The 13,687-nt window shown below is 37.1% G+C and overlaps 1 protein-coding gene across 2 annotated transcripts in view; it reads left to right on the forward strand.

Annotated features, from left to right (window-relative positions):
- Positions 1 to 13,687, forward strand: part of CACHD1 (cache domain containing 1) — a 184,848-nt gene that overhangs the window by 61,307 nt on the left and 109,854 nt on the right. For both annotated transcript variants that reach the window (XM_045027872.1, XM_045027873.1), the window contains exon 2: positions 8,717 to 8,779. In XM_045027872.1, coding sequence (XP_044883807.1) covers positions 8,717 to 8,779 — 63 coding nt within the window. The remainder of the gene's footprint in view (positions 1 to 8,716; positions 8,780 to 13,687) is intronic.

Raw genomic sequence — 13,687 nt, forward strand, 5'->3', positions numbered from 1 at the left:
TCTTCTGGAAACCATAAATATTTTGTGATTTTAGTTTGGTATCCGCCAGCCCCTTGGAAGTTCTACATTAGCTCCTGCAGATATTGTAATCTCTCTAAACTCCAGTGTAAGTATCATAATCTGTGTGCTCTGATGTTGAAGGGAAAGGGAAATTGATGGTCAAGTATAGGAGTAGTGTGGAGAGGGTTCTGAATAGCAGGTGATGGACCTGGGTATGGTCCAGAAGACATGTACAGTTGGGCTCTTATGTGGATATATAGGAGTCCATACTGCAGACCTGAGAATTGTTTATTACCATGGCTTGTATTACCATAGCACCATGGAGACCTAGTCAGGAACCCGGACCCCATTGTGTTAGGTGCTGTATCAACACAGAAGAAAAAGAATGCATCTGAAGAAGTGTTTTTTTTACCCACAAAAGCTTATGCCCAAATAAATCTGTTAGTCTTTAAGGTGCCACTGGACTCCTCGTTCTTTTTGTGGATGCAGACTAACACGGCTACCCCGCTGATACTTGACAGGAATAAAAAGACAGTCCTGCCCCAAAGAGCTTACAGTCTAAGAAAAAAGATAACAGATAGAGACAGGTAGATGGGGGAATACAAGAGAACAATGAAACAATAACCCTCCTAAGAATTCATCAGTCTTTGTGGAGCTTATGACGTCTGCCAGAGTTTGTACATTTCACCGGTGTATAGCCCTATCAACAGGAGAACTATATGGGTGGGGTCGAATCAGTGTCTGGAAATTCCAAGCTCAGGTTCCATAAATAACATTAACTCTGCCTCTCTATCTTGCCATGGCCCACTTTATGGTGTATTATGCTTGAAAACTATGTGTAGCTGCTAAGATACATCAAAATGTTGCTTGTTGACTATAGTAGGAATGTCACTGAGGGAGGGACAAGTCTGTATTTGTTGAAAAAGAGACGATGTTTTAGCAGGCTCATTCAGAGAGGGTGAATGAGAAGGTTTTCTGGCTAGATTGGTATTCACTGTGTAATGACAAAATTCTAGGGTAGTGTATGGGCTACTATAGTAGGGGATATGTGGCTCATCACAGAACAAAAAAATTAATGGTAGCTTTTAGCTACAAGTGATCAAGAATCTGATCACGTTTATAATGTGCAAGCAGAACATAGTCCAGACGAGCAATATGTATACATGGTGCTTTAATAGGGCCAATTTTCACAAAGCTGAAAAGAAATTATGAGCCAAATCAGTAGAGAGAAGGAATTTAATCAGAAAAAATGCAAATGATGATGGTGAATCATATAACACCTTACTAGATGCCCAAAAAGCCACAGTCCCACAAGTGAGGAAAAAGGCTGTGCTCGTTAAAAAACTAACCTGATTTAGAGGGAAAGTGAAGGCAGCTATAAATATATATATATATATATATAACAAAAGGAAGAAAGTGGAAATTGATGGTGGTGAATATAGGTCAGAAGTTGGAAACTGTAGAAAATTGATAGGGGAAGCAAAGGGGCACAGTGAGAAGGCTATGGATGGCGTGCGGGGGGACAGTAAGAGGGAATTTTAAAAAATATATTAGGAACAAAAAGCATCCTGACAATGATATTAGTCAATTACTGGATGGAAGTGGTAGCATTATTAAAAGTGGCGCAGAAAGGGCACAAGTGTTCAATAAATGTTTCTGTTCTATATTTGGGGTAAAAACAGATGTTGTTCTTCTTTGAGTAGTGTCCCTATGGGAGCAGCACTCTAGGTGCGCTTGCATCCCATGTGCCTCAGATCGGAGATTTTAAGTGGCAGTGTTTGTTCGGCTCACGCATGTGCCCTCTGCAGCCTTGTGCCCTACACCGAGAATATATTGAGTTGTGTGGGCGAACCGCCCTCAGTTCCTTCTCAACTGCCTCAGCAGTGTGTGAGTTGAGCATACCTCAACTGAATTTTTCTCTCATTCTTAGTATTTAGTTAGTATGAGTTGTTAGTTCCTTTTGTGTTACTTAGCTGTAGTAATTTTATAGTTTTCAAAAACAAAACAAAAATTTTACGTATACTTTCAGGATAAGGATCGTTCTCTCTCCACCTCTCTATTTCAATACCCTGTCTTAATAATGTTCCCATCACAGAAAGACATAAAGCTGGGACTTGGACATCCACTCATACATTTGCTGAACACTATGCAGTCACTCATGTCTCAGCTTCTGATGCCATATTTGGCTCTACTGTTCTGTCATCAATCCTAGACTTCACTCTGAAGCCCCACCTCTCTGCAGAGGGTACTACTCAATAATCACCTAGAGTGGAGCACCCATAGGGACGCATCATACCACCTTGAAGAATGTAGGCTGTGCTTGAAGAATAGGGGACTCTATCCTGGGAAGCACGGACTCTGAAAGAGATTTGGGGGAACGTGGTGGATGATTAGCTGAACATGAGCTAATGTGACGCTGTGGCCAAAAGAGCTAATGCGATCTTGGGATGCATAAATAGGGAAATCTTGAGTGATAGCAGAGTTTGTTTTGCTTCTGTATTTAGTACCGGTGTGACTGCTGCTGGAATACTGTATCCAGTTCTTGTGCCCACGATTAGGGAAGAATGTTAATTAATTGGAGTGGATTCAGAGAAGAGCCACAAGGATGGTTAAAGGATTAGAAAACATGCCTTATAGCGATAAAGATAAAGAGCTCAGTTTAGTTAGCTAAACCTTAGAGAAAATATTAAGGGGTGACTTGATTATGGTTGATAGGTATTTACATGGGGAACAAACATTTAATAATAGGCTCATCAGTCTAGCAGAGAAAGGAATAACATGAACCCGGTGGGCAGAAGCTGAAGCTAGTCAAATTCGGACTGGAAATAAGGCATACACTTTTGACACTGAGCGTAATTAACCACTGGAACAATTTACCAAGGGTCGTGATGGATTCTCCATCACTGACAATTTTTAAATCAAGATTGGATGTTTTTGTAAAATATCTGCTCTAGGAATTATTTTGAGGCAGTTCTATGGCCTGTGTTATATAGGAGATCAGACTAGATGATCACGATGGTGTCTTCTGGCCTTGGACTCTATGACTATTGGAAATATGAAAAGATACACTGAGTGGGTGCAAGGTCTGTCCAATATAAAAGTAAGGTGTTCAGGGATACATAAGGAGGAGAATTAGGGTTGTTTGTGGAAACTTACCTCTAACTTTCCAGACTTTCAAATGTATGTATGTGTGCACAAAAAACCTAGAATGGTCTAGTGTGACTTTTAATAATAGTTATTAATTAAATGACTAGTGTGACTTTTAATAATAGTTATTAATAACCATTGTTCAAGACTTATTGAGGAGTTTTTATGATTTTCATGTAAAAAAGGAAGTGCTGGAACACTCTTCTAGTACTCCTGTTCTTCTGGTACTATCATTCAGAAGAATTCTAAAAATAATAATAACGCCTGAATGGTGTTCCGGAGTGTACCGGCATGGCTTGAACCTACTAAGACCTGGTGGAATTATAGGGTGATCAGAGAAGAGTCACAAGACTGATTAGGGGATGGAAAAGCTTTCATATGAAGAGACTGAAAAGAATGGGATTGTGTACCTTAGAAAGATGATTAAGTGGGGACATAATAAAAGTATCTAAGATAACGAATGGTGTAAAACAGGTAGATAGGGAGCTTCTACTCTCCATGTTACAAAACACAAGAACAAGGGCACGTGAAATTGAAAGACTGCAAAATTAAAACTGAGAAAAGGAAATACTTTGTCACATAATTTATCAAAATTTAAAAAACTGGATAACCACAAGAATGACCAAAGTGGTGGTGATTGATGCCAAGAAAAAAAAATACTGGAAGGGAAATGAAACTTCATGTTTCAGGATGTAAGACAATCTCTAACTATTAGAATTAGAATGACACCTTCGCTTGGGGGAGGGGCACAGATAACCCCACATCTGCCTACTGTAGGATTATTTGCACCTCTGTCAGAGGCATCTGGTGCCTGCTCCTGTTGTATGGACCTTGAGTCTGACCTAGCATGGCAATTCCTATGTTCCTAAAGCTGTTGTTGGCCTGAGTGATGATGGGTCAGGACAAATAATCTTGAATGACCATCTCATTAAACACTTGTGTAATTGTTCCTGTTCAAGTGAGCTAGGATTCTGCTGCCATCTGCTAAGCAGACTCAATTAAACAGCAAGGGGTGGGGAGAATAAAGTAAAGATGCTAATACATTGTGCAAACCGCACTGAGAATGCTCTCAAATATTTCCCTTTTTTTGTAAGTTTCTGGAATTTAAATTTACCTTTCAATCTGTGGAATCTCTTCAACTTCTTTTGGAAGTTGACTAAAGACACTTTTTCTGTTTACAAAATTAAATAACACACTATGTAAATGTTCACATGTGCTTTGTGCACTGGTTAAATAACAATAAAAGGCAAAAGGATCAGGGGATTTCATTTGTGAATTGCTCTATGATTTACTCTTTTCTCAGTTGGTACAATCCTTATTGAAGATTACTGGTTTAGATTCATGGTTGAAAATTGCATTTTGGCTAATAGGTTTCTTACCTTTCTTGCATAGTTTTAATAAAAATGAGAAAACTGAATGTTTGCACAGAGATGACTTTTTTTTATTTGTGTAAGATTAAAATTCTCCTGATATACAGAGGGAAATAATTTTTGCTCTTTGTTCTTTTTAAATTTTGCTATAATAGCTGTATTATATAGGGAACAGATATCTAAGTAATAGAATTGCTGGGAGAGGTAGAAGAGCAATTCATCTGTAACCTGAGCGAAGGATCAGGGGACCGTATCTATGAGTTGCTCCATGATTTATCCCTTTCTCCAACTGGTGGGATCCTAATTTAGTGTGGATTTCTGGTTTAATTCATTGTTGAAAATTGCAGTTTGGCTAACATGTTTTTACTTTTCTTGTATGATTTTAATGAAACAAAAAATTCTATGACTGAAAAGAATATTTTAAAGAATTTGACTAAAATTGATATTAACCCAAAATAAGCTTAAAATAAAAAACTTTATTCCAGTGTCCAAATGAATTACTATAAGTAGTGATTTTTTTTTGTAACTGTTCATAACATGCTCTCTCATTATTTTGATAGTTCATAAACACAGCTTTATTTAAAGGCATAGAGGAAAGGTCAGCTTTGTATTAAGGACAGGAAGCTTCATTCTTGCTAGCTGACAGACTGTTTCCTTGTTGTTTCTTTTAATATCTGGAGATTAAATGCAATGTGGGGAGAAAAATTCAATTCATTTAAAACATTTTGCATCAAAATGACATCCTTCAATGTATTTTTCTCAGATGTTAAATGTATCTTCTGATCTAAAGGAAAAAAAACCCATGTTTGTAGTTTAAGTACCTGAGCAGAGCTTTTAACAAAAGTCTGGAAAGAAAAAGAAATCTGCACGTATGTCTTTAGAGTAGTCGCATTTTGCCTTTTTATCCTTCTAGGCTCCCTGGGACTTGTGAACTGAGGAGGTTTACTGCTGCCCTTCCAAATGATGCTCTAAAATTAAGAGTTCAAATTTCTGAAATTCCTAAAGTCCTCAAGAGGAAAAGGGATAAGGGAAAGTGACAGTCATAAGCCAAGATTTTCCAGAGTGCCTCTGCTGGCTGTGTATGTGTACATTCTGACTAAAAGTAAATAGGCCAGACTCTCACCTGGAAAACTCATGCAGTTGTTGAACAACTTCTTCTATTAAACTTCATTTGATTCAACATTAAACGCCTTATGTAGCTCTGAATAATTCTGATTTTATATTGTTAAAACTTAGGAGATCTGAACGGAGGGTCTGGGAAGTCTGTTTCAGACTTACAGCATTGCTATAAACATGAAGCGTTCTATCAACTTCATGTCCTCCACCATAGTGTCTCTGAATAGCTGTCATGGCACATATTTAGCCAGATAGGAACAGCTGGTATTCTTGTTGCTGCATTTCCATGCATTGGGCTCCATGTTGATGTATGCATGTCCACTCTCTGGGTGAAATCCTGACCCTGTTTAAATCAATGGCAAAACTCTCATTGACTTCAGTAGAGCCAGGATTTCACCCTCTTTTGTTTTTTCTTTTGTGTCATTGACATTTTAGTGTCTTTGAAGTCTATAATGTAATCCCCAATGCTTCGCTCTCTTCCCTATGTGATGCACTGAGGCTCTGGTAAATGGCAGAGAGGCTGCATTGCTAAAGTGCCATGGGCCATAAGTTTTTGTGGAGTAACTTCAGTTTAGATTGTGGTGGCGATTGTTTACTTTTTTTCTTCTCAGAAGTAAAATGATAGGACAGGTGCAGAAGCAAAAGTTTTAATCTGAGTTGTATTGGTTAAAGCCTTCAGTAAGGAGCAAAATGGCTACATATTGTACTGCAACATTACTACAGGATTCTTAAATAAAGGAAAACATCACTGAAAAATGAGTCACTTTAATATGTATAAAAATCCCACAGTAATAATTTATTATGGCTTTTGTTATTTTTTTAAAGATATGCCCCTAAATATTAAACATTACTTAACATTAACATTCAAAGGGCCAACTGTTTTTTTAAATTATTTTTTTAGTATTTAGTCTTCTTAAATTTTTGAAGTAATATTTATTTAATCAACAATTTACTCCCTTTCCATTTCAAACAGTTCCCCCCCCCTCCTTGTTCTGCAGTACAAACCAAAAAGTTGCACCTCTGAGTTCAGGTATCTGGGTGAAAGCTGCTATATTCCAGCAATGAATGGCAAATATTTGAATTAATTTTAAAATTTCCCCTTCCCCAGCATGTGACAAATCTAATATATCAGGAATTCGTGTTCTAATAGAGCAAGGTTGGGGTGGGGCAAAGGACCGGGCAATCTATTCATTTATTTTCTGCATTAAAACTAAAATCAATCTCCATAGCTACATACAAGACACCCCTGGGCAGCTAAATGTATTAACTTTTGCTACATCTTTGTTCCTGAATGGTCTGCTGAGTGTATTGATGGTGTCTGTCCGTGTTCAACTTAGTATTTGAAGTGGGGAATCTTCTAGGAAATGTTGAGAATATCTTCCCCAGGGACCTTTTTGTAAATACCTACCCATCAATTTCATCTGGTCCATCACAAAAGCAAAATGCTGCTCATTTGATTTTTTTTTTTTTTTTAAAGATCTGGGAATAAACCGTCTGTGGCAGGAATTGTTTAGCAGTGCTCTGTTGAATGTCAGAGGTGTAGTCGCAGTATAAATGCATAGCTGGAGCTGTCCCAGGGAGATGAAGAACTCAGATGTTTTGAGAAGGTTTCCTTGCACCTTACTTTGAATTTGATGGCAGAATTTAAACAAGGTGCTCCTGCAAGTCCTTTTCTGAACCTTTTCCAATTCCAATATACCTTTTTTTGAGATGGGGTGACCACATCTACATGCAGTATTCAAGGACATACCATGGGTTTATGTAGCAGCAATATGATATTTTCTGTCTTACTTATCCCTTTCTTAATGATTCCCAGCATTCTGTTCACTTTTTGACTACCATTGCACATTGAATGGATATTTTCTGAGAATTATCCACAATGACTCCAAGAACTCTTTCTTGAGTGGTAACAGCTAATTTAGACCCCATCATTTTATATGTATAGTTGGGATTATGTTTTTCCAGTGTGCATTATTACTTTGCATTTATCAAGATTGAATTTCATCTGTCATTTTGTTGCCCAGTCACCCAGTTTTGTGAGATCCTTTTGTAGCTCTGCGCAGTCTGCTTGGGACTTACAAAACTACTCAAGATAGTTATCATCTGCAAATTTTGCCACCTCACTGTTTACCCCTTTTTCCAGATCATTTATTAATATTTTGAACAGGACTGGTCCCAGTACAGACCCCTGGGGGACAGTTTGTTTACCTCTCTCCATTCTGAAAACTGACCATTTATTCTTACCCTTTGTTTCCTATCTTTTAACCAGTTACCAGTCCATGAGAGGATCTTCCCTCTATCCCATGACAACTTATTTTGCTTAAGAGCCTTTGGGGAGAGACCTTTTCAAAGGTGTTCTGAAAATCTAAGTACACTATATCCACTGGATCCCCCTTGTCCACATGCTTGTTGACCCCCTCAAAGAATTCTGAAAGTCCTTTGCTTTCCGACTCTAGAAACTTAGACTGGGATAGTAACTGCTGTTACACCAGCATCTTCTGGCGTGGGGATATTCAATGCCAGTCTCACTTCCTAGCAGGCGTACAAAATCTGGTCTCATTCTCATGTCATCCAAACACAGAGACCCACCTTATAGCCTCTAGCCCACAGGCTTTTGGATACAGGCAAAAGCCAACAACTGGAGGATCAGAAATGAATTAAAAACTTGGAGAATATGGAAAGAATAACTTTCTGAAAGAGCTTTATTATGTTAAATGTTTAGTATCTGTAAACAATTATAGTATTTAGAGGTAACAGATTTTAAATAGGAAGCATAGATATTTTAAATTATATCAGTTGGATAAAATAGCAGAGGTTCTGCAAATAACATCCTGTATTTTTCTTTTTAAAAACATAAACATCTGCTTTACTTATTTAATTATAGAAGCATGTATTTTGCTTGCATAAACGTGGTTATCTTTAGCTAAAGTTGACAGTTTTAAAAACCTGTTTCAAATGACTCATAATATGAAATCTGTCCTTTCCTAACATATTGCATTATTATTATTTTTTCCCCCTTCAATATTGCTTGAAATCAGTATTATGCCAAAGTCCCTTAAGCACCATTTCTGATTTTATTACAGCGGATATTCAACTCCTTTGTGTATACCGAAAAAATCTCAAATGGAGAAAGTGAAGTTCAACAGGTAAGGAAAAAATGGAATGTGTAAAAATCCCTGGCCACCCGTTGGGTGAAAGTGTTGTGATTTTAAAGGGACACAGTCAACTTAAATATCGCACTTTTGTCTGAATTTATTTTATTGACTATTCATACACATGAAATCAGAATGAACAATAACTGAAGGTTGTTTACTTTGAACCCATCTGGTAGCTTCGCTCTCCCTTGAATAGTAAGGCAATTTACTTCTCTGTACGGGTTTTTCACTCAGCAACAAGGGAGAGAAAAACATGTCTAATATAGGCAGGACTTGGAGACAGATATAGTATTGACACTGCTTTCCTAAAAAAAAATTGACTAAATTTCAAGTTGACTGTGCCCTTTAAATAATCTTCACTTTAGGTGCATGTTTAGTGATCACTAACACATTGACATTGTATATGCAGTGTTGTGTACTTGTGAGCTTTCAAATTTAATCTCAGCTGAAGTTCATCTGATTTATGTGCAGATATATGATTAGCTTATTACATCTGTTTGCATCACTCACATTTGTGTCTGTTCATTTAAAATAATAGATTTGAAAATTCAACATAGGTTTGGGTTAAAAAAAATTAAATCTTGAGTTTAATGTTAGGTAAGTGTAAGCCCCCACATTGGTTATTTCTGTTTTAATACACTGCAGTGCATGAAATAAAGGCTAAAGGATCAGACTGAATGAAAGACAAATCTAAAATTCTAATTTTACTTTCAACTTGCTTATTCTCAGAACTCCATCTCATGCTAAATGTGATCAAATTTGATAGAAATGGCAAACATTGTTTTATGTAACTGATCTAGGGGCTAGAACAAAGAACTGGCTTTTGATTCCCACTTAAACCACTAACTCACTTATGTGACCTTATGCAAGTAACTTGACCTCCTTAGATTCCATCAAACCTATTTTAACATTCAGTAAAAACAAAACTGCCTCAGAGCAGAGTTTTCCCAGGGGAAAAACGAATTGCCCTCAAAACATGCAAGTAATTTTTAATTTGGTGGCTGGACAGTTGTACTCTTTCAAGAGCATTTTACAACTTTGCATCAGCATATGCATTTAAATTGGATGTGCAGATAAGTAAACGAACTCTCCAAGTAACTAACTAAATGGAAGAAGCTATCAGACATGAATTGCTTTCCAGGGCAAAAAGTCAAAATAGAGATGGGCTTGAATTAAACTCTGGATTCAAATATAGTACACTCAAACTTTAGGCAAATTGGGATTTGAAATTAGAGCTCATCCCTTCTCTAGTTCAAAGGAAATACAGTAATTTGGATATGGTTATGGTCATTCTTGGTGTTGAGTTAATATGTGGAAAATGGAATAATATAAGAAAAATTCTAGCAATTTTAGGTACTATTTTAAAAAAATCTTCAGTTTTAAGAATGTTATTCTTTGCTGGAGTTGAAATTAAGGTGCATAATATATCAGAGCTCAACTTTCATGCTTGTCTATGATAGTATGATTAGTGACCCAGGATGAAAAGTAGGCTATCGGATAAAATAAATCATACATTTTAAAAATCACCCCAAGTGTAAGTAAGCCCAACTTTAGTTTATGAAAACTCAAAGATTGGTAAAAAGTAAATTTTACTGTTCATCTTTGGTGCTTCTTGTGTACTATTTGAATTCATGCAGGTTGTTGAAACTAGATTGATTGGTGTGATAACACTGTTCATAGGAATTGACAGGGGAGATTCTAGTCAATTATCCTGTCTCTGACAGTTACCAATACTAGACACTACAGAGGATGGTGGTTAAAGTCCGGCAATGGATATTATGCAATAGCATGTGCTTTGTGGGAGAAGTTGGTTTTTTTCCTAGTACCAGTTGAAGGTTGGGTTGTGTCCTGAATTGTAGATGATGATGTTTATATGAATATCTAATCTTTTTAATGTATCCTGCTAAGCAGTTTGCCTCAATATTTTGTTGCAGTCAGTTCTGTGTATTAAATGTGTTTGTAAACTTGCTGCCTTTCAATTCAGTTGGGGAGTCAGTTCCTTTGTGCTTGTAATATGAGAGAGGAGGGGGAAGTATGGTAGGAGGGCCTTCGCTGTTCCATTTTCTGTTTCCCCTGTATAGCTCTGTTCTGTCATCTAAGTCACCTTGTATTTGTAGCCTCTTTTAACTAAATTATGTGGAAGACTTTCCATGTTTCTAAGAATTTTCCTTATCCTTCTCTGGACTTCTTCTATTTCTGTTTTGTTTGTTTTTTTAAGCGGAGGTGATCAGAACTGGACACAATAATGAGGATCAGAATGTGCCATCAATTTGGTATAAAGGCCTTGTATTAGTTTCAGTATTATTCTCTATCCCATTCCTGACCAAAGCATTCTCACATTGCTGCTTTTTTAGACTATTCTTGTGACTCAACTCGACAGAGGTTTTTAGGGAGCTGTCCCCAATGACACGCCAGTCTCATTCTATCAGTGGTCTGTGTGTATAAAAATATTTTTTTCTTGAACCCACCTATGTGTTTGAGAAGTTCAAATTATTTCTTCCCAAGTGCATTACCACTAAATTTCTAAACTACATTTCATTGTGTTGCCTAATTGCCTAGGTTGGATTCACTTTTCTGTTAATATTTCTGCAAAATATTTGTATATAAATAAAATTTTAAAAATTCAGTTAACATTAGGTCTTAACAAATCCGTTTGTTCTAACTAAATATATATTTTTATCCTAAACTACCTGACAGTTTCCCTTTCTAAAATTTAATTACTCATTGCGATATGCAGCATTGTTCCCAAAGAAACCATGGCAACAGTGTTGAGGAAACAAAATAATAATACCCACAAAGATCTGAGGACATTTCTAATGTATTTAATTCATTGGTGTTTTATGCACTAGGGTTTACTTTTGTTTTGTTAGGAATTTAGTACTTAGAATAGCTGCATTCATCCGTATTATATATCCAAATATCACACAACTATCCAAAACATGCAAAAATTCACACTACTTTCTCATAATTGGACAAAAAATGGCTTTTTGTCATTAGGGACATTAAAAGGGCTCAGTGATTATACTGTACCTAAAAAAGATCTCTCGTGTCATAGTATCAAACCTATATACCAGTGAGGAGTAGTTGAGTTTACAGTACTGTTCATTATCTGGAATTTTCAGAAATATTGCCAGTCATGTTTTTAGTAGGTTCCTAATTTTTTCTTGAAAGAAGTTGAATGCATATTGGTAATATAGTATTTTAAAAATACTGGATTAATGATGGATTCTAAAGTTTTCATATTACTACTAGTCTTAAATTAACATACTGTACATTAATATTGAAATCAATTTAAAGGGCTGTGTTAATTATCACAGTATAATATTTGGATTGAACCTGGTGCCACACCATATTCTATTTGTATAAACATGCACAGAATCACTGGTGATGAAGATTAATGTTAAAATCTGTGGCTGCTTGGATTTAAAAAGCTACTCTGTTGCCACTAGGTTTTAAAAAAATTATTGCCCTCTGGAGATTACATTTTAAACTCAAGGGTCATTGGTTTTCACTACAGACAACAAACTAGTCCCCCTCTGAAGGCTGTGAAATAAATAAGATGGGGGCAGTCAGAGAGGAGCTTGTGCTTAACTCAGGAGAGGGGGGAGGGGGAAAGGAGGGAAAGAACCTTGTATATTCTTCCACTTTAGATACAGTGGAACTTATTGTGATGGTTTCCCCCTGGGGTGCCACCTGGAACTGGGGTACCACTGAGTCCTCTGACTCACCAGCCTGGGTTTTCACTCACACGGTGCTGCTGTGACAAGCTCTAGACCACTCCTGGTCTTATATTCTCCCCTGCATTTGCACAGGGAAGGACACATCCCGCTGCAGTTACATGAGGCTGACCAGCCACTGCATGAACCAACAATAGAGAGACTATAGTTAAGATATCACCGGCTTCTCAGCCTAGGACCCCAGAGCTGTACTGTCCTGCCCTGGCTGAAACCCCGACCAGTATGAATTTATTACCCAGTTTGCCCCACTCTCAATGTGGAGAGAAATATGCAACAAGCCTGTGTTAAACCAAGCTGAGACTTTTTTCTCCAGACACTTCACTTAAAGGCACACTGGTTTAGATGAAAACATAAAACAAGTTTATTATCTACAAAAGATGGATTATAAGTAGGGCCCTACAAATTCATGACCATGAAAAACGTGTCACAGACCGTGAAATCCGGTCTTTCCCCGTGAAATCTGGTCTTTTGTGTGCTTTTACCCTATGGTATGGGACGAGATTTTGAAAAGTGAGTAGTGATTTGGTGGCCTTAGTTTTTGGATGCCCAAACTGAGACACCTTAAAAGGGACTGCTTTTCCAGAAAGTGCTGAGGCAAACTCTCTACAGATTGGCCATAAGATGTCTTAGGTTGGGCATCCAAAAATGGAAGCAACCAAAAACCATTAGTTGCCTTGAAAAATCTATGCCATACTGTATATGGTATTAGAAAGAATGTGGCTTATTGTGCAGTCCATTGTAAAGAAATTTGTTTCTGTATGAGCATGCACAAATGTGTGTGCTTGTGTGCAACATGTCCAAAATGGGGCAATTGTCATGGTAAGTTGAAGTTTTAGTCCTTAAATCATCTTGACTTTGGTAAAGAAGGGCTCACTGGCTTTAATTTAAAGTTGAAGAATAATATCTTTCACTACCTTTTCTGGGTGGTCTGCACACCACATAAAAGTCACATGGGCTAACTTATACATATCAGATGGCTTTTGAAAGTAAAAAGTATGCTTGGGAAATTCAGAAACTGAAATGGGTCTTCTTTATTCAAGCCTTCACTAAACTTTTTTTTTACTTGAGGAAAAAAAAACCACTAGCTTAAATCCCCGTCACAGATGCACACATTAACTCTAGACATTTATTTATATCTACTTAAACATTGTAAGTAGTGTGA

Source organism: Mauremys mutica, chromosome 8 (genome assembly GCF_020497125.1).
Source record: "Mauremys mutica isolate MM-2020 ecotype Southern chromosome 8, ASM2049712v1, whole genome shotgun sequence".
Lineage (NCBI taxonomy): Eukaryota > Metazoa > Chordata > Testudines > Geoemydidae > Mauremys > Mauremys mutica.